The sequence below is a fragment of the Candoia aspera genome, chromosome 2, assembly GCF_035149785.1.
Source record: "Candoia aspera isolate rCanAsp1 chromosome 2, rCanAsp1.hap2, whole genome shotgun sequence".
Taxonomy (NCBI): domain Eukaryota; kingdom Metazoa; phylum Chordata; class Lepidosauria; order Squamata; family Boidae; genus Candoia; species Candoia aspera.
Window position 1 is genome coordinate 157,806,770 of NC_086154.1, and position 21,748 is coordinate 157,828,517.

A 21,748-nucleotide genomic window follows, 5' to 3' on the forward strand; every position below is an offset into this window, starting at 1 on the left:
TACCATGTTGTTTCCCATCACTTCAGCAGTATGATGGAAAGGCTGCATGAAGACAGAGTATCTTTTTAAAAGTCTTCTAAAATAATAAATGTATTGTTTATGATTCTGGATTCAATAGCCCTAGCAGGAGTCTAAGGATTTTGTTTCTATGGAGTTTGAAAGTTATTTAGATACATCTTATAACTGTTTACACATTAAGGTTCTTATGCTTGGCCCTGGATAACCATTTTTTGCCCATTCAGGAAAAAGTTACTCAAATTGCTATGATGTCATTTTCATGGTGCCTTTTGTTCAGCCATCAAAGAAAATGTTATGTTTATTTTATCAGATTGCTTGCACAAGAACAACTGTAGATGGATAATATTTTACACCACATGAAATATTTCCATACAAAATGTGTTTATGTGCTTTCCAATGAGATTTATCTCATATGCTGTTTGCCTTTTGTATTCCTAGGCTGTGTGTATTGAGAACTCATGCATGATTCGAGGAAGCAAAGAGGGAAGGAATGGATTTATTCACATTTTCAGGCAAATAATCAAACCAGCAGAAAGAACTCTGCATGAAGTATTGCAATCTGACAAACGATTCAGGTATACCAAGACTTTTTAACTATTAGGAGATATCAAGAAATATGGGACACAACTATGAAAACAATAATACCTTTCATATTTACATATTACAAATACATTTCTATTTTATGGCCACACATTTAAATAGCATCCTTTCACATATCAGGTACTATATTTTAAAATTACTTAAGTATAATTAAATAAATCAGTAGATATTACTATATAAGCACAAGCATTATGTATTGTTCCAGAAATCAATCAATCAATCTATCTATCTATCTATCTATCTATCTATCTATCTATCTATCTATCTATCTATCTATTAGATTTCTCCACCGCCCATCTCATGTAACGACTCTGGGCAGTTTACAATAAATAAAAGGATTAGAGTTCGTTATAAAATATAAATATGAATAAATACAACAATATAAAATGTAAAGTATAAAATACGAAGTCCAAGAGAGTCTTAATGATTTACCGGGGCCGCATCATAGTACCAGCCACCTCCACAATCAACTGTCTCCACATTGCCCCAAGGGAGGTAGCATAGCCAGGTCTTAACTCCCTTTCTGAAGGCCAGGAGAGTGGGGGCCTGCCTCACCTCTGGGGTAAATTATTCCAAAGGGCGGGGGCCATGGCAGAGAAGGCCCTCCTCCTGGACCCTGCCAATCGGCAATCTCTCATGGACAGGGTCCATAACATGCCCTCTCTGCCTGACCGGGTGGGACGGGTCGATGTAGCGGGGGTGAGGCGGTTCCTCAGGTAGCCTGGCCCCATGCCATGTAGGGCTTTAAAGGTGATAACCAACACCTTGAATTGGACCCAGAAGCAAACTGGCACCCAATACAGCTTGTGCAGCAATGGTGTTATATGTGCCCTCCTTGGGGCTCCTAAGATTGCTCGGGCAGCCACATTCTGTACCAGCTGTAGCTTCCAGATACTCTTCAAGGGTAGCCCCATTTAGAGTGCATTGCAGAAGTCTATGCAGGACATGACTAGGGCATGAGTGACTGTTCGGAGGGTCCATATAATCCTGGACTGGTTCAGGAATAGGCCAGCCCAATTTTGTTATAGCTCCAGAAGATGGTTGAAGAAAACAACATTTTGTTCTTGGTGCGGCCATTTTCCTTAGTTAAATCAAATCAAATCAAATCAAATCTTTATTATGGTAATAGACCAAGGTTAGTATGTAGAAGACTTAATCTATCAAATTACAGAGCACTCTAGTATGGCAAACTAGATGCTCATTAAGTCACAGGACATTATCCAATGACTTTTAAGTGCTGCTGTGCAGAACCTGACAACACTGCATGTTGTAGTGGGGTTGGTATCTGAAAGCAGGGAGATGTAGAATAGTCCTGTGCACCCTGGGTATTTTTGCAGTAATGGTAAGATGAGGCTAGTGAATGTTTCTATAGTATAGGTACTGGAAGGAGTACATACTCTGTTGTTTCTGTGTGACCAGAGTCACAGGGGCATTGTTTCTCTGGGTAAGGAATCTTCCTGTATTGGCCTTCAAGAACAGCTGAGGAGAGGCCATGACATTCCACCAGAGTAAAGGCCCTCCGGTATTTAGGTACTTCGAGTTTACTTAAGTATGCCATAGAGGAAGCAGAGTACCTGTTGGATTCACTGGCAATAAAGAATGGGGTCCTGGCTAGATCTAGCTGGTGCTCTGTGTCTGCTATATGCTGTTTAATGAGTACTTTGGCCTGATTATATCCTATGATGATTAGAAGACCTGGAGAGAAGCCCAGGGATGAGATTTTAGTTGCCACTGCCTGTTTCCATATGGGCTGAAAGTCATCCCTCATAGTTAATGGGGCAAGGCTAAGGGGAAAGAAAGTCTGAGCTGCTGGTTGAGTATGGTTACCCACACCCTAGCTTCCACTTTCATGAGGCCAGTCTCTAGTCACGGGGTGGCATTAGAGACATATTTTGGGACTTGAAGGGCTGATCTTAGATTGGATTGTACAAGTTCTAATGGTGCAAAATTGGAGAAGGGGCCCAGCTGTGAAACCATAAAGAAATAGTGCTATTAGCTTGGCTTCAAATAATTTGAGTGCTGCAGGTATATCACTTTTATTTTATTTTATTTTATTTTATTTTATTTTATTTTATTTTATTTTATTTTATTTTATTTTATTTTATTTTATTATTTATCTCATTTGTCCCCGCCCATCTCCTCCCATCAGGGGACTCTGGGCAGTTTTTAGCTTTTTTTTGTTTAGCTTTCCACTCATTCCCACTGATCCAATGTCTCTGCAGTATGACCCATCTTATCCTGATTCTCCTTAATCTCACCATTTGGTCCTATCCACATTATCTCATGCCCATTCAAAAGGTCAAAATGAGGCAGTCAACAGTGGTCTCACTGAGTGTGATTTGAGGACAGACTTGCCAATCATTCACTCTCTAATTCTCCCTCCATTACTTCTTCTTTGCCTCCACACCAAATACAGCAAGTGCCAAATTGTTTAAGTTCCCCCCTCTGTTAAAATAGTTTAAGTTTCCCTTCATGTATGCACTATAGTGTCATTTGCAGCAGGGTGGAGCTTTATGGACTATGTGGTTTAGTACCCTCTGCTCTGCCTCAGTCCCAATTCTGTATTTGGGCTTAGTACCAACTCAGAGTACAATTCACAGATAGCCAGATACATACACACATGCATGTGATGCACACACAGAAACTAATATCCACATACTGTTCTTGTGATGTTCTGTTTTTTCTCTGGATTGGATCCACAAATATTAAAAACAAGGATTAAAAACATTTAAATCCCTCTTGGTATGTCTGAAACATCCCATTAGAACCCAACAATTTAATTATTTAGGAAAGACTGATTAGCTGATTGCAAGGATATTAATTTTAGTAGCTGATGAGGAGGTGCTTATGGCTGTTATTGCAAATGATAAATATAAATGAATATTGCAGTGCCTACAGTGACTTGACAAATATTGTACTAAGATCACAAACTGTGGAGTATCTGTTACAGACGAAACCTGGTGTAAGTGTCATCTTTCTCCCCAGGGAAGGACTGCTAGCAGAATTCTCAACATGTTTACCTTATTGTAGAACTCTTTTTTTTTATAGACGTCACTTTCTGAGTAGGATTTATCAGAGCTCATTTAGATTTGTCTCCTAAACTTTAGAAAACCTGGCTCTTACCGTGTTCAGAATGACCAGTCAGAATAGAATTCTTGATTGCAGAGATATTAATAGATATGAGTATTTATCCTTCATTTTAACTCTAATTGCAGAATTAAAAGTTGGATATAGGTATTTTATAAAAAGAAAGTAAGTATACCATACAAGAAAGTTACTGAGGACAGCGATGTGCCAGGCCCAGGGACACCCTAGCATAAGAAACCATGCTATAATGGTAAAAAATTAGGCGTGATTATAAGAAACTCTAAAAAAGCTTCCTACATGGCTAAAATATCATCAGAACTGGAAATTTCAGCAAAAGGGACAAGCTCAATTTTCTTTTGGAACACTGTATCTGGTTTATTGAAGGAACATACATTTCAATTTGATATTCCTATTCCAGCTTAAGTTTGGGAAGATTTTTATGCAAATTTATTTTCTAATTTTAACCAGGGCCTCCTACATAAGCTATCTTTTAGCCTTTGAAAACCTTCCCCCTGACCTCTAGTGTCAGTATCAGAAATTAAATTTATTATTCAAGCTCTGAAATCTAACAAGGTGCCTGGAGAAGATTTTCTATCCTTGGAACTCTTCAGGACATACAGTATATTGATGGCTGGGCCCCACTGTTAGCAGGACTGTTCTTCCATATAAACAACACAGGTTGCATCCCAGTTGGATGGGAAGTCAGCATTATAGTCCCCATATATAAAAAAGAAAATAAGGGTGACCCCAAAAGTTATAGACCCATATGCCTCATTGGAATTGTGGCTAAAATGTATGCCAAACATCTTTTGAGCAAAATAGAAGACTGGGTAATGGAAAAAAATCTTAGTGGAGGAACAAGCTGAATTTAGACTAGAGCACTCCACAATAGACAATGGTTTTATTTTATACCATCTCATAACAAAACAAGTATGTAATGGCAATAATTTTTTTACCACTTTTATAAACCTCAGGGCAGCTTTTGATTCCGTAAACAGAAACGTTCTGCAGAAGAAATTGGTCAACTTAAACATGGAATGCAGACTCTTATTCCTGGTTAAGGCTCTCTTTTCAAACACCCACTTGAAAGTCCATATGGGTGTAAATGGTTCTCTAACTAAGAGTATACCTACCTATAAAGGTGTTAGACAGGGTTGTATTCTAGCCCCAATGATTTTAAACCTCTATTTCAATGATATTCCAGGATTCCTATACGCTTCAGACACCCATATGCCAAAGATCCATGATAAATTTATTAATATTCTTTTGTATGCTGACAATGATACATTCTAATGATACATTCTTAAATAGGCCTGAGAAGTCTGTTGCAAAATGTGTTCTCAATTCTTTAAACATCAATAAAACCAAATCTAAAGTGATAGTATTTAGCAAAAAAAAAAAAAGTGTGAAATATAACTAGCAGTTGAACAGAGAGCCTATTGAACAAGTGAATTCTTTCACTTATTTAGGATTGGCTTTTACCAACACAGGGTCATAGGCAAATCATTTTAAAAGAAGCTCAGTGAGGGCTGAGACAAGTACCAAAAGATTATATAAACTATTTAATTATAATTACCCAGGTACCTTGACCCGCATATTGGAAGTATTTAGTCCCAACGCCGACCTACAGTGTGGAATTGTGGGGCCTTACAAAAGCTGCCTCACTTGAGCAAGTCCAGACCCATTTTTTAAAGAAGAATACTGGGACTGACAAGAAAACAGCCCCTGCAGTCAGAGCAGAAAAAGGTATCCACTCCAGAGTTTTACCAATTGGCAGAGGATCCATTCAATGGACCCTGATAGGCTACCCAAAATATGTTTAGCTGAACCTCCTGGGTAAGCCAACTTACCAAAGTTATTTCACAGCATGGCTTTTCCACCCAATATTTACTCTCAACTGCCTCCCAGGCAAAGGACATTTTAAACACAGAGTCCTAGATATCAGTGCCCAAACAGACATGGAGTTATTGGCAAAAACCCAGATCTTTAAATTGGCTGGCTAAGAACAAAACCATTTTCCAATTCAAAAAATACCTGTCAATGAGTTTTAAGCAATTCTTAACAAGGGCCTATTGTAGATCAAGAGTTGAGCTGTTGGATTCCATGGCCAAATATGGGCACTTCCATCACTTGCCATATCATTAGAGGACGTGTATAGGCGGTGCCCCAGCCATCAAAGATAATGCTCATGTTTTGTTTGACTGTCAACTCAATGCCCCTTTTAGGCTTAGATATGTAACACCCATACTTGAAAGAATAGCCTAGTGGGACCTGAATCACAGATTGTCCTATTTTCTCCTGGGCTCTAACATATACATTGTGAGCAGAACTGCCAAGTTTATAGACAAAGCAGTACAGCTAAGAACCCGTTATATCAAACAAATCAGGGTATCATGACAAGGTGATGATACTGAAAGCTGATTCTTTGTATTTATCTGAAAGCGGATTCTTTGTATTTACCACATATGTATTTTATTATTGTATTTTCTTTTATCTCTTTTATCCTGGAATTAGATCCTGTATTTTACCTTTATTTTCTTTGATATGGTCATAAGACTAATTAATTAATAAACTACTACTAATAATAAAAAGAAAGATTTTTTTTAAATTGTATGGCATAGCAGTTCAGTGTTCATGCTGCTTTTTCTTGCTGGGAAATCCTTGTGAGGTCCAGCAGCCAGATGTGTAGATTATTTAGCTGTGACAAGTCACGTTGCCCGGGGTGCACCATGAGGAGGCTAGTCTACATTGCACCGGGTTGGGCTGAGAAGGAGTGACCGGCCCAAGGTCACCCAGCCGGCTTTCATGCCTAAGGCGGGACTAGAACTCTCAGACTCCTGGTTTCTAGCCTGTTGCCTTAACCACTAGACCAGACTGGCTCTCCAAAGAAAGATGATAAAGATTAAAGGAATTAAAGGAACAGCTTACCCAGGAAATTCCTTAAAAAGTCTTCTGCTCACTACTTAGTCACACTTTAACTACTCTTTACTTGTATTACATCCTCTTTTCTGACATTTTTCTTTTCCCTGTCAACCATTCTATTTTCTTTTCTTCTCAGAATGTACTCATGCTTTTTGTTTCTATCAAAATTATTGCTATTCCAACTCTTTAAATTGTATTTTGATTATTAGCCTTCTGCTTCCTTGAGATGTTGTGAGTCAGGCACTTGACTGCTTTCATCTTTGTACACACATAACTTGTTATGGGAAAGATCTTGTTCTGAGCCAACAATTCCACTTCTTTTTCAATAGGGAATCTACTGGCACATTACCTCATGTCACTAAGGGTACCCTACTCAGATATGGTATTTTTCTAAACTACAACAACTCCACTGCCACAAAAATGGTTGAAATTGGATATACAATAAAAATGGGTTTGATGTTGGGAAGGCATTCTTCTTTCTATGTACAATTTCATTTTAATATTCTGCCAAATGGCAATGCTGAGTGAGGGATTGTATTGTGTATTTTTTTTATCCCCAGCACTTTCCTCAGTCTTGTGGAAGCTGCAGGCTTAGAAGAGTTACTGTCCCAACCTGGTGATTGGACTTTCTTTGTCCCAACAAATGATGCTTTCAAAGGCTTGACTGAACAAGAGAAAGAGACTCTGATAAGTAAGTTATAAGATGATAGATGAGGGCATTCCCTGTGGATGAACTGTCTCATTTCTTCTTTTGCATTAGGTGAACTGTAAAGTTATTTCTCTTGGTCATTTCAGTTTTTTAAAATGGTTTTATGGGTTATACATCTTAAGCCACCAAAATTCAGCAGCAAAATCTAATTTCCAATAATGCAATTATTTCCTTTCTCCTTCTTTTTGATAAAATAAATCCAATAGTAGGTATTTTAAGCTTTGACTTTTTTTAAAGAATGGCCAATCCCCTCATCTAAATCAGCCAAAAGCCAATGCGACTGTCTTCTGTTCGGCAGCCTTGGGAAGCCTCCCCACAAATAAAATAAAGTGTGACTTCCATAGTTGAAAAAGTTGCCTAGATGTAAGATCATAAATAAATGCCAGATATTATTAACCAAATATAAAAACAAGGCAGCACTATTTGATTATATAGAATTCATGTTTATGTTTTGTGTCTGATACCTTACACGTATATTTTTATTGCTGTATTTCACAGATGTATATTGTGCCTCCTGCTCCCTTAAGTGACCATTTCATGCACAAATGTGAGATGTGACCCACAAAATTAGACATGGACTTCAAGTCACAAAATCTTTGTATGCACATACATACCTATATTCACACACATACACACACACACAAAATGCAGTTCCCTTTCAGAATAAGTAATATTATACAAAGTACAGATTTCCACATTCTTTGATTATAATCCACAGTCCAGTGTACTTAATTCCCAGAAGCAGGCTAGTCCTTGAGATATAACTGTATGGTCTGCTTGTTTTCATGAATGGTTTTAGTGAGATTTTCTCATAGACCTAACGGTAGATCATAGAGTGATACAATTGCTGCAAAATCATTTAAAATACAAACTGCACTTCTTTCCTCTTTTAGCAAGGCCTAGGCTCTGCAAATCACTTGAGTTGTCAGAAAACAGCATATTTATATTCTCCATAAAAAGATTCACATACCTTCACATCCCCAACCAATACATCTCTAACATTACTACAAACATTCTTTACACATTTATCCATAAATAAGGGGCAGTAAACTTCATTTTCATATATTTTGCAGGGGAGCAAAAGCCTAGTCTACACACTACTTGCCTGGCATGCATTTCCCAAATTATGTCCACTGTCACCTGTTATATCCTTTCAATCAATATCAAGAATCTCCCAAAATGTAATCCTTCTGTAGTTTTTGCATTCAGAACCTTCTGTTTTGTGTAAGGGAATAATAATGGCATTCTTCCAATTATTAGACACAAATGCAATTGTCTCACACACATGTTAACACTTCTCCAGTTATACCATCTACGGTTGCAATCTTATCATTTTTCAGTGTTCTCATTTATGAGTTCATTTCCTTTGATATTTTTCTGGGATATTAACATATCTTGGTTCAGTTCCAACTTCCATATATCATAATGGGGGATCTTAATTACCCCACCATTTACTGGGAGACAAGCTGCCAAAGCTTGGTTCTTCCAGGAAATTCCTTCTGTCCTGCTGACAACATTCTCTTTCAGGCAATTTAAAAAAGCAAAAGAAGATCGGCTGACTTTGATCTGATACTAACTAATAGTCAGTGTTAAAATGTGAACTTGGAGGAAAAGTGACCATGACAGTCTGGAGTTCTTGATTTTAAGAAAAACTGAAGCTAAATGTATGTCTATTGAACTTCAAAGAGTTTTTTTGAGTACTTAGAGCAATTATAATATGATTCCATGGCAGGAGAAGTTTAAGATAGACTTATATTCTTAAAAAAGGTGATAGCAATCATAAATAATTTCCCAAAGAAGAACAAGACAACAAAGGAAACGAGAGTAGCTGCCCAAATGGCTTAGTGAAGATCTGAAGCACACATATAAGAGATAGAAATTGAGACAGGTCACCAAAGAATACACAGATACTGTAGAGATGGTGTTAAAAAGCTAAGAACAACAACAAAACCCTTCTTCAGATACACTGAAAATAAAGGGAAGAAGGAAAGTACATTATCTATTCTGTGAAAATGCAAAAGTGCTAATAGTTCTACCCACCTATTTTGGTTTACTCTTATATGAGAAGAGTAACATGAGTTCCACTGGGCAACTATGTAGAATAGAATAAATGGGCAGGATTGAAGAAGAGTTATTGTCAAGGAATAACTATTTATTATGAATAAATTTAGATTTCCAGGATCAGATGAATTGTATTTTAGGGTACTGAAGGATTTCACTAATGGTTTAGCTGAAACACATCTACTTCATGTTTTCTTCTCTGTAGTGACTGTAGAGCAAGTGAGTCCATTGGTGCGTGAGTTATCTACTTTGTTATCTGGAAGACTGCTGAAATGGCAGGACAAGTACTGTATTTATCTGAAAGGGAGAATACTTTGTTGCCAAACGATTTATCTTTAAAATGGGAGTATTATCCTACATTACTCAAATAAGCATTTTTCCTGCCTAATTTTCCATTCTTGTGTCATCCTATGACACTTGAGATCCTCATTCTTTCTGATACAGGAGTTCTTTTTGGTTTATTCTCACTTGTGAATTAAACCACATGCAGCACATTTAGGAGCAGTTTAACATTCCTACATCCAATTAGTTAGAACTCAATAAAGGATTTATTTGCATGGAAGTTGCACATTTAGTTCAAATAGTTCATTTTTGTTTTAAAATTCATGTTTTACTTCCTGTTTGTTGTTGGAAAATGTCCAGAGCAGGGATTACTTCCTGTTTTACTTCCTGTTTATACTTGTCCAGAGCAGGGATTCTTGCAAGTCTCCCATGGTATATAAAATACAGATGCAAACCCAAATTGAAAATCTCTTGTAAGATTTATTGGAGATATTATTATTGTTTATAATATTTTCATTTCTATCAGTGTATAAAATCTCTTTGCTAAACTGCTTTGTCTTGTCTGATATACTTGGGACCTAAAGAACCAGAGTATGGGTGTAGGAGTGTGTTGGTTAAAGGAAAATGAGTTCCTTTGGCACTTGTTCATTGAAGCAGGATAACCATCATTCCAACAGTGTTCATATCTTTTGTATTTTTTCACCAGAAGACCAAAATGCTCTTAGGAATATTTTGCTTTATCATTTGACACGAGGAATTTTCATTGCAAGTGGAATTGAACCTGGTGTGACTAACATTCTTAAAACTATCCAAGGTGGCAAACTATACTTGAAAATGGTAAGTAGAGTAGCTCTTTTTTAAAAAAAATATCACCCTTTATTTATTGTTAATGAAATGATCATTACATATCCGAACTAGCAATGGGGAGTACCCTTGCAAAAACTATGCATTTCTGCTGATTAAAATTCTATCATTTTTTTTAAATTTACCCAAATCCCCAAATTTCTTTTGTACTGGAGATGAAAATATTTCTTCACTAATTGTGGATTATTTTCTTATTTTAATTTATTATTATTATTATTGCTTAGGTAAATGATACTCTTCTGGTAAATGAACTGAAATCAACAGAATCTGATCTCATGGCAAATAATGGTGTGATTCATGTCATAGACAAGCTTCTGTATCCTGCAGGTGAGCTACGTATCCTGCAGATTCTGTATCCTGCAGATTCATGAATACATTCATGCTATTTAGACCCTTGCCCTGCTTGCAGTGTAATCAGAACTTAGTTTCTGTAGCAACTGGCTATGAGATATACTGATTTTTTCTACACATTCACATCATCATAGAGAGGTAAACATAGTATTTGTGGGCAATTGTTAAACAGTGATGAGTGGGAGGGACCCATGGCTGGCACTTTTAGTGGTGTTGGAAAAAGGGTGACTTGGGGTGGCATCTATGCCTTTGAAACAACTTCCAGTAAGGGATCTTACTCAATTGTCCTGCAGTGCCTAATAGTCTATTCCACCATTCACTCTGCACATTATTATTACCACGACAACTAAACTGAATAGGAAATTTGAGAAAGCGGGGATATCATAATAAATCTTCAAACATACTGTCCAGTCCATATGGTCAGTATAGGAAGTTTGCAGGCAGCAATGTGCTACATATTGACAGTAAGATTCCCTGAATTGAGATTTTAAATGTGTGAATGTCCTGGAGGAGAGGGGACATGGTTCAGCCTCTGATGCTCACTCTTTGCCCACTTTCTTGTACTGAAAATGGGAGAACAAGCACTTTATTTTTAAAACACATTCCAAAATAGTTCTCACTTATGTTCAGAAATTATTGTAAGCCCAAAATATATAAAACACTGTTGACTGAAAAAAAATCTACAGCTGACAAATTTTTATGCTATGTTGGTTGGTTGTGCTAAAGATATTTCAGAACTAGAAAGCTGAAATATATAATTATATTCCAGAAATATAGTTCCTCACTTTTCCCCACTCCACAAACATCAGGTCTTGCGTTGCTATATTAATCTCAGCTCCCACCTTGTTTAATTTTAATATAAATGGTATGGTTGGTCTCTTGGATTCCCCAGACTTTCATGTGCTAAAGGTTGCGGGTCACAAGGTGTTCATATTACTTTACGCAAGTGACAATGCAATTATCTCTTCCACACCCTTTGGGCTCAAACGAGTGGTAAGAACCATGGTTCACTACTGCACTCAGAACAGACTGGTTATAAACTACCAGGAATCTAAAATCATGAAAACCAAAAAACCAAAACAGCAAGCCTGGATAACTGAGCAGAACAAAATCGAATGGGTACACTCTTTGGTGTACCCTGGCGGTAACCTTCCATGACGGGGATCCTGGAACACCCATTGTGAGCATTCTGGTTGTCCTTGCTTAACAACTGCCCTGTTTAGTGACCATTTGAAGCTATGATGGCACTGAAAAAGCAACTTTACAACTGGTCCTTGCACTTACAACCATTGCAGCATCTCTGCTCACTTGATTGAAATTTGGGCACTTCAAAACCAGTGGGTGTTTACAACTGTCATGGTGTCCTGCAGTCACATGATCACCATTTGCATGCTTCACAGCCAGCTTCCGACAAGCAAAGTCAATTGGAGAAGCTGGCAGTAAAATTGCAAGTTGCCATCATGTGATGTCCTACTTAATGACCGCATTGCTTAGTGATGGAGTTGCCAGTCCCAATTGTGGTTGTTAAGCAAGGACTACCTGTATTATGCACGCGGCATCAAAATCTATAATGGCCATGAAAAGATTTTCCTATTCCCAAGAAGGTGAACTGATACCAGCAGCACTGAAGTTTTCTCAACTATTTGATCTAAGCTTTTTTCTTAGCTCCAATACTTTATGCAGCACAGGTTGCACATGAAGAAGAATGCCTTAGAGACAAGACAAATTGTAAATTTCTAAGGTCCCTACTTGCTGCACCCTGGGGTATCACCAACACAGTACTCAGACCTGAGTATGGGATGCCTTAAATTGAATTTAGGGCATGGAAACTAGTTGTGACATATTGGTTAAGGATTAGATCCTTTCCCACCGGGCTGCTTCCGCTAGTCCTGTCTGATAATTCAATTTCAGTACGGACAGTGCTAGTAGAACAGACACTATGAACCGTTAGATCGCCTGCAGACTCTTTGATAGCTACGGACTGTGCTCAGGCCAAAAAGCTAGTGCTGCAAAGACTGAGTGATACAGAGCATCATCCTGAAGCTAGCTCACTGTCTCAGAGCTCTAGAATCCTATTTGAGACAGGTTCCTGGGAATCAGGAAACTTCTTACACACTCTCACTTCCTCTAAGTTGAGAAAAGGATTTTTTAGGGCTAGGCACAATGTGCTCCCATCAGTGCTTCTGTATGACAGGTATGCCGGCATCCCTGTTCCCCAACATGCATCCCCCCTGTAACTCCAGGGAAATTGAAACAATCCAACATGTCCTCCTTTACTGTAACTTCCACAAGGATCTTTGAAACAACATTATAACTCCCCTTTAACTGTGATTCCTGGGGATAACAGACGATTTCTATACCCACTACCTCCTTTCAGACTCAAATTGACATCACTCACATGGCAGCTAAATTTATCACTGCAGCAGTTAACTTCAGACTCAGACTGATAGCTCAATATCCTTGGACTACTTTATTTTTTCCTCTTCTTTCTCTCACCTTCTTTTATGAATCCCTAAATTATGATTATAATAAACAACTAAATAAGCATACTGTAAGCATACTGTAATTAATTATTAAGTATTCCAGGCATTACTCAGAGTTCTACCACATTGTTATACAGCAGTATAGCTTTGTACACACTGAACAGTTAAGCATTTCTGACAATTTTTGCTGCCTTACATACTTTAAATAATAGGTACCGCTTTGGCGGGCAGGTAATGGCGTTCCGTTTAGTCATGCCGGCCACATGACCACGGAAGTGTCTACAGACAAACGCTGGCTCTTCGGCTTTGAAACGGAGATGAGCACCACCCCCTAGAGTCAGACACGACTGCACTTAATGTCAAGGGAAACCTTTACCTTTACCTTCCTGCTGTTTTTACTTTTTCTCTCTTTCTTCCTCTGTTTTGTGTAAATTGCTCAGCTACCTTTATCCCACTCCTCTTTTCCCCCTGTAATTTCTGAACGTTCTGGGGGATTTTCAAGTGTAGTGGCTGGAGTGCAATTCTGCTGAGACTCTCCTTTTACTGCACTGTGAACAGTGAGATTAAAAAGTAAATTGATAATATCACTCCTGAGCACCCTGTCTGTTTACAGGGAGGCCAGAATGTCCATTAATTACTGTGTCACATCAAACAATAAAACAAGTAGAGAGATGCCTAGTGTGCAATCAGTACAAATATTTTAATGAATATGACAGATCAAAACACATAACTGCATCAATTGACAATAGTGGAAATGAAGAGGGCTTGCTTCTCTGCCATCATTCCATCCTCAGAAAACTGACCCATAAGACACGCCTGATTCCCAGAAATGTTTTGGCTAACAATGACTCCAAACCAGATTTTATTTTTGACAGATTGCTAGTTACAATTGCTTTATATTTATCTAAATGAACAAATAAATTTTGTTTTAGATATGCCTGTTGGAAATGATCAGCTCCTTGCAATTCTCAGAAAATTGATTAAGTACATTCAAATCAAGGTATGGTTACTTGGTTGTGCTTTGAGATAGAATGAATGCAGATCACATACATACCTGTAGTCTTATTTCTTCCTTTTAGTGGTATTTAGGGCCCCCAAATGCATATGCACTAAGAGTGAAAGGGAATTCAGTCTTAAGTTAGATGTGGAGACAAATTAACCATCCAGGGAATATATCTATCATTTCTCTGTCACAAAACATTCTTTTGCAATAATTTTGATGGCCATTAGTTCCACCAAGTCTGATATAATTACTCTTCCCCAGGGCTATGTTAACATTCATTCTTACTGTCCCTGAGTTGGCAGAAAAGTGTGTCAACATAAACTATGCTGCCCACACAGCCAAGCTTTGTTGTACCTCAGCAATAAGGTTGGGGGGTGCTGCTGCCATTACAGATTTAATACCAAACAATTTTAGGGCAATGATTTGTGGACTCCCTGGCTTCCTTTCCATTCCCACTCAGCATCATCTGGGAAACAGAACTTTCCAGAACATGTGGGGCATGGTTAGGGGATGCAGGGAATTCTTTCTGATTTTATCCCATGTCCTTCTAATGCTCCAATGGACAGTCAGCTGTGATAAGATCTTTTTTGCACAGGACCAGTAATTTCCTGGGAGAGTGATAGTCCTATCAAAAGAAAAGAAAACAAGAAAGCATCCCTCTTCCTCAATATTCAACATCACATTTGTCAGCACCTGTTCATTCGAGCATTCACACAATAACAGTCAGGAGGCTGGGATCCTTTAACTGTTTTAATGAAGCAAAATGAATAGTACAGAGGTAAAGCTGCAAATGGAGAGTTCCCGCTCAAACCTAGATTTTAAAACTACATTCCCCTAACTGGTTCCCTTTCCCACGAAAGTACGTCACCCCCCCTTCCATCCCAGTGATGTTCCTGGTGTATCTCAAGCCATTGTCCTTGATGTCTACCATCATGAAAGGGTAGCCATAATAATACACTTCACACTCCAACTTCACACCCCCTCCCATCTGGCGACAAAGAGTCTACGCCATTGATGGCAGATGCTCCGATAAGGGGTTCTGTGAGTCCTTTGATCAGAGGGATCTGACACATTTGTTTCTTCCTTGGTGTGAAAAAGCACCAGTTTTGAGGAGTTTTTCTCTCAAAAATTAAAAAAAAAATTCTGTAAAACTTTATATTTCCAGAATAAAATGATTATCATTGACATTTACTTCCCAAGCCATGATTACTCTGATGCTAGGCATGTTTACTCAGAGATAAGTCTCCTAATTAATACAAATATACTTACTCATGAGTAAAAGTGTATTGATTTTTTTGGGTGGGTTGACACAGGATCTTAAATAATTCCATGTCAAAAAAGAGTCCCTTTCTCCTCTTTCTTAATATTCAGAATTATTTCTGCTTCTTCCTTGAGGATCACAATGCAACTTTGTAAAGCAATGAGACCTCCTCAGATGGAAGTCACTTGGAGCTTACAGAGCTCTGAAAGAAGGTGCAAATGATTGTAGTCTTGAGATCATGTCTTGCAGCTGAGTGATCTTCTTCTCTTAAGACAACATTAAAGCTTGCTTGCTTCTCCCCTTCCCTTCCATTGAGAAGGAAGAATGGCCACTAACAACTCAGCCAGGATATGCGGTTGTGGGTTTAGTTCTTTTTTACACAAAAATATCAGTCCCCTGGGAGATCAAAACTGCTGTGTGGGAAAAAAAAAGAAAAAAGAAAAAAGAAAGCTGTCTTGACAGAGTTTGTATGCAGAGGGACAGAGCGCCTTCCTCTTCATCTTGTGCTCTCCTACACCCAGTTGGCTGTACAGCTGATTTTTTTCTCACAGGGATCAATAGTCTAGTGACAAACAAACATATCCTTACCGAAAGCTGTTAAGAGAAAGCTAGGGTTCAGAAATGGACTAGCTGGGAGCTATGCATCCCTGTGGTAGAGATAATATTGCGGACTGTTCCATTCCTTATGTCTCTGAGTGCATGATCCAGAATGGTGCTTCTGTTAAGGACTTGGAAAATCTTCCAGAAGCCATCCTCTGCAAGATTTCTCTACCTTGTTTATTTTCAGATTTTTATTAAGCTTTCTGTGTAATAGAATTGGTCCACTTAATGCACTGTAACTCAGCAGTTTTTATTTTCTTGTTTCTTATACATGCATTTGATTGAACTTTTTTTTTATTGTTTCACAGTTTATCCGTGGTAGCACCTTTAAAGAAATTCCACTAACATTTTACAGTAAGTATTTTAAAAGGTAATATGGACAATTGCAAATATTTATAGGCATGGAAAATTACTTGGAGGGTTAGATAAGGGAATTCGTTGACCTACTTTGCATTATCAACTGGCAGAATTACCAGATGTCTGTGAGGCATGGATACCATACATAGTGCATAGAGTTGCCACGCGACATACGCACACACACAGAGGGAACCTCAGTTTGTTCTCCTGACGAAATAATATGAATGATAGCAAGTAAGCGGAACAATATTTAGTGAAACAACCCCAAATCACCAGCAATGTATTGAAACACAGTGAAGTGAACCTGCTGAAAATATAAAGACCACATTAGAGACATTACAAAAAATTATCTAGTGTAAATAGTAGAACCATGTCAACCTGATTTTAAAAACAACGAGTTAAGTTTAGGAGAACAGGCAAATCACTTATAATTTCATATTCTTTTCCCACTGAGACTCAGGTGCACCTCATGGTGATGTTAAAGTCTTCCTCATCCTCTCCCTACCTGTAATGCTACACGCACTTTTCAAAAGGTACTGAACAAGAGGGGGAATTGATCTCTAACTTCAATCTTAATTCTGGAGTAAGCATTCCATGCCTCTTAGTGTTCATGAATAGTACCAGGAAGTTTCACACTCCTGGATGCACTTCCACATTTCTGTGTTTGTAGCAGCTTCTAGTCATGCTGCGCTGTACATGGCAATATCAATGTGATCTTACATTTGCTACCAGCTATCCTGACTTTACCTCTATACGTGTGGGAAAGAAATGGGAAGGAGGGATAATGGGGAAGTGATGTTGGCATTTATGGCCCAAACTCCCTCAGTGTTGAATTATGTCACACTTCAGAAAAAAAAATATCTGAGATAATCTCAAGACAAGCTCAAATGAGTTTAGATAAGGCCAATGAAGTTTCACAGGTGGATCTTACACTCCTAGATTGTTATCATGGAATGAAACAGAGCTTGTTTTATAATATAGATGCTAGTTGTGTCTTATTGGAATACTTTTAGCTCCAAAGGAGCTCTCTCAAAATTAGATCCTTAGATAATTTGAGTTGAATCCATAAAATCTTAATAAAACAGATTATTTGTTTGCAGACTTTGTTACAAGGCTCTTAACCGTGATCAGCTAGTGCGAAGTCATTACTCAGTAATGTGAGGCTAGAAAAATTACTCTAAACTAATGCAGCTGAAGCAAGCACAGAAAACAGTAGTAATTACTCCTTTGTGCAGCCAACAAATCATCAGATACCAGACTAGTAATCTGGCTTCACCTCAGGAGAGGATTAATATTGGAGGTTTCTTTATCATTGCTTACAATGCCATTGCTGATGATTCAACAACAGTCCTCTTCTTTCTATGCCAAGATTTTATTTATTTGACAGTTTTTAAAACCTTTCCCAAACCATAGACTCTCGACAGCATACAACAAAGTAAAAATAGAAGATGAAAAGACATATAATTAATAGAAATCCCCCAAGTAGTGATTAGAAAGATTTAATCCCGCTTAAAGTGATTCTTTATAGTGTCTTCAAGAATGATAGAATACTGTTGTTTTAATAATTTTATTATTAAAACTGCATGAACCTTCAGAGGCAAGGAGTTCCAAAATATAGAAGGCCAGGTCCTCATCTCAAATAGAGCAGAGACTCTAAACAGACATTCTCATTATGTCCGTAGCAGAATGGCAGATTCGACCTAGGGAAGGTGTTGCCTGACAGAATTTGAATTGGGCCTGGAAGCCTACTGATAACCAGTGCAGTGATTTCAGTAGTGGTGTTACACGGCTATGATGGAATTGTCCCATTAGTAATCTAACTGCCACATTTTGGACTTGCTGCACCTTTTGGGTCATCTCCAATGACAGTCCTATGTACAGTGTGTTTTAGATCCAGCCAAATGATGGTCAAAGCATAAACTACTATTGCAAGGCATCCTGGTTTAGGTTTAGATAGGGTTTTTTAAAAATTATAAATTATGAAATTAACAAAACTAAAAATAAGCAATGGTAATACAATAAAATATTTCAAATTAAGATTAAAATGAACTAAAGGTATAGAACCTTAAATAATTAATATAGTGTTAATATACAATTAGCGCATCCTTTAACATATTAAATTTAGTCCATTCAGAAACATACTTCTCAATGTACAATATAAATACATTTAAAAATAGAAAAAGAACATATCTCTTAGAGTCCAGAGACAACTGGAATGTTATTTTCTTTCCACTTATGTAGAATAATTCTCTTAGCCAAACCCACCTTGATAAAGCCAGGATTCTTCATAGTGTCTTCAAGAATGTAATTTTTGAAATGTAATTCAGGATTCCATTTACGTCTTTAATTACTGTGTTTTTCCCCAAGGTTGTATTGATGAATAAACCAAAAAAGAGTTAGAACAGTATCATATCATATAAATTAGGGAACCTTCAAATTTGTTACAGCACTAACAGAAAAAAATCTGATATTCATCCCTTTTAAAATATTCTGTGGAGAGTCCAATAGACATGATTTGTGGATGAATTAACTTCATCCCTTCATCATAAGAAGTCCCCCGTTTGGGGGAGATGGGCAGTGATAAACATCTAATAAATAAATAAATAAATAAATAAATAAACAAGGTATATTTAATGTTTCTTATAATTTGGACCTATTCACTTTTCAAGACTGGATCCTCCAGTTCTTTTATTCATCACAAATTCCTCTGAGACTGCTAAAGCATCTGGACCACATTGTTTTAACAATACAGTACATGTTTTAATTGTATATACTGCCAAGCAGATGAATCAGATGAATTAATTATGAATTATCCTTAAAATAGCCATTACTAATAAATTGATTCAAGATATTAATCCATTTTTGACCCAGGATTACCAATAAAACTATTTCCAGCCTATCTTCAAATTAAGATTACTCCATAATGACTATTTCTCATGCATATCTGAGTCAAAATTTACCTGCTTCACAATTAATCCCCAGGTACTTCTATCAGTTCCCAGAAAGTCTGACCTTGCTTACTGTAAATTGACCCCAGAAGTTGCCAGGATATCAAAAGAATCACAGTGACTCTCTAAATGATCCCAAAGGAGGTAATAATTTTAGAAAGTTTTCATTCCACATAAATACAACTTTTAAAATAAAGTCCAATGATAAAGTTGAAAATACAATAAATTAAAGCCATCCTCCTCCTTAAAGCAACCTCAGTTTAGCCAAAGAAAATCAAGGGGCCTTGTCCTGTCATAAAACTTTCTCAATAGTTCATCAATCTATGTAAAATATCTAATAGAATTAACATGGGAATCCCTCTTAAAATATACATCATTCTATAGATTATATTCATTTTGATTTTGTTAGTCTTACCCCAGAGGATCAAAGGTAATTTTTACCAATATCCAAGAAAACCTTATTTATGCATTTGTGCAAGCTAAGGTTAAACTGGTGTGACTACATGCTGAATAAATAGAATATTTCTTGAAATGTACTCAGGAGAGACATTAAGAATCTGTTGAGGAAGCTGGAAAGTTATTAGCCTGCTTATTGAAACAACAAAAACTACTGAATGCATTTTCTGGAATCCAGGCTATAAACTGTCAGTTATACACTGACACAGAATCTATTAATCATCAGGTTTTTTAAAAAATTGGTACTCATCTGATAACTTTGCAACTAAACAACAAATTACAGATTCTGGAGGAACTATTGAAATGGAAGAGATTTCTCAAGAATGTAAATGCAGTTTGGCACAGCTATTGTCTTTATTAGAAATTATTAAGACAATTACATCTATGAATTTGGGGAAGCCCCTGGTCACGGTGGCACTGCGGGTTAAACCGCTGAGCTGCTGAGCTTGCCGATCGGAAGGTCGGTGGTTCGAATCCACGTGACGGGGTGAGCTCCCGTTGCTAGTCCCAGCTCCTGCCAACCTAGCAGTTCGAAAACATGCAAATGTGAGTAGATTAATAGGTACCGCTTCGGCGGGCAGGTAACGGCGTTCCGTGTAGTCATGCCAGCCACATGACCATGGAGGAAGTGTCTACGGACAAACGCCGGCTCTTCGGCTTTGAAACAGAGATAAGCACCGCCCCCTAGAGTCGGACACGACTGGACTTCATGTCAAGGGAAACCTTTACCTTTGCTACCTGGTCCAAACATTTGTTCAATTGAATGGTATACAGTAGAACTTTTATAGATCTGTTTACACCTATATTAGTTAAAGTTTACAGTGAGTCATTCTTGTTAATTTTACTTCTTTAGTCTCCTTTTTCATTTTATTACAATAATATCAAAACCAGAGAAGACCCTACCAAATGTGAAGGTTATAGTTATTGTTGCCAACTGTAACATTAACTCAGAGATTACAGAATGTAGTACCATCTATCATTTATCCAGCTCAGTCAGGATTTATAAAAAACTGACAGCATTTGCTTGGTGACTGACATTTTGGAATCTGCAACTAATAAACTGGATTTAGCTCTTTTAGTCTTGCTGCTGCTGAAAAGGCCTTTGACATGATACAGATTAAATTTCAGAGTGTAAATAAAAAGATTTTGTTTTCAGCTGCCTTTTATGCTTTGGATTACAATTTGATATTAAAGTCCTACAGCTAGAGTTCATCCTACAGCTAGCGCTGATCACAAATGGATTTGTTTCCACATCAGTTAAGCTGTATCATGGTTCTTACTTGACAAGGATACTCACTGCCCTTTAATTTTTACTCTGGTTCTTAAACTTTTTGCTTTTCTTATTAGATAATCACAAGATGTTACTGGTGTTGCAGTGGGCATTAAAACATTCTTATAGGCTTATGACATTTTGATCATTTTGGATAGCTACTTAACATAATTACTAGAGCTTGTTAAAACTCTGCAACGATATGGCTTATGTTCAGGGTATACTTCCAGTTGGTAAAAATTTAATTTGCTTTCACAGGGGTCAAAAATATAAAAACATCTTTATTACTGTCAGAAATTGGGTTTCACAGTTGCTTGGATTGTATATAATATTTTCCCCAAATATCTCAATATATGTTGAATTAAATGCCGAACTACATAGGTAGGGTTGTAACTGGCACACCAGCTAAGGCTGGGCAGAGGATGCCAGCCATTGCCTCAACCAGCTGCTTTGAGCAGTTGATGTGAGTCCAGGAC

The 21,748-nt window shown here is 37.5% G+C and overlaps 1 protein-coding gene and 1 long non-coding RNA gene across 6 annotated transcripts in view; one reads left to right on the forward strand and one right to left on the reverse strand.

The window, feature by feature from the left end:
* The window catches only part of POSTN (periostin), a 56,607-nt gene that overhangs the window by 22,518 nt on the left and 12,341 nt on the right, over positions 1–21,748 (forward strand). For all 5 annotated transcript variants that reach the window (XM_063294543.1, XM_063294546.1, XM_063294547.1 and 2 more), the window contains exons 11-16: positions 457–593; positions 7,188–7,318; positions 10,386–10,516; positions 10,768–10,870; positions 14,310–14,377; positions 16,550–16,595. In XM_063294543.1, the coding sequence (XP_063150613.1) occupies positions 457–593; positions 7,188–7,318; positions 10,386–10,516; positions 10,768–10,870; positions 14,310–14,377; positions 16,550–16,595 (616 nt within the window). The remainder of the gene's footprint in view (positions 1–456; positions 594–7,187; positions 7,319–10,385; positions 10,517–10,767; positions 10,871–14,309; positions 14,378–16,549; positions 16,596–21,748) is intronic.
* Positions 1–21,748, reverse strand: part of LOC134491062 (uncharacterized) — a 55,467-nt gene that overhangs the window by 16,523 nt on the left and 17,196 nt on the right. The window contains exon 2 of the long non-coding RNA XR_010067275.1: positions 14,432–14,486. This is a non-coding gene — a long non-coding RNA (uncharacterized LOC134491062). The remainder of the gene's footprint in view (positions 1–14,431; positions 14,487–21,748) is intronic.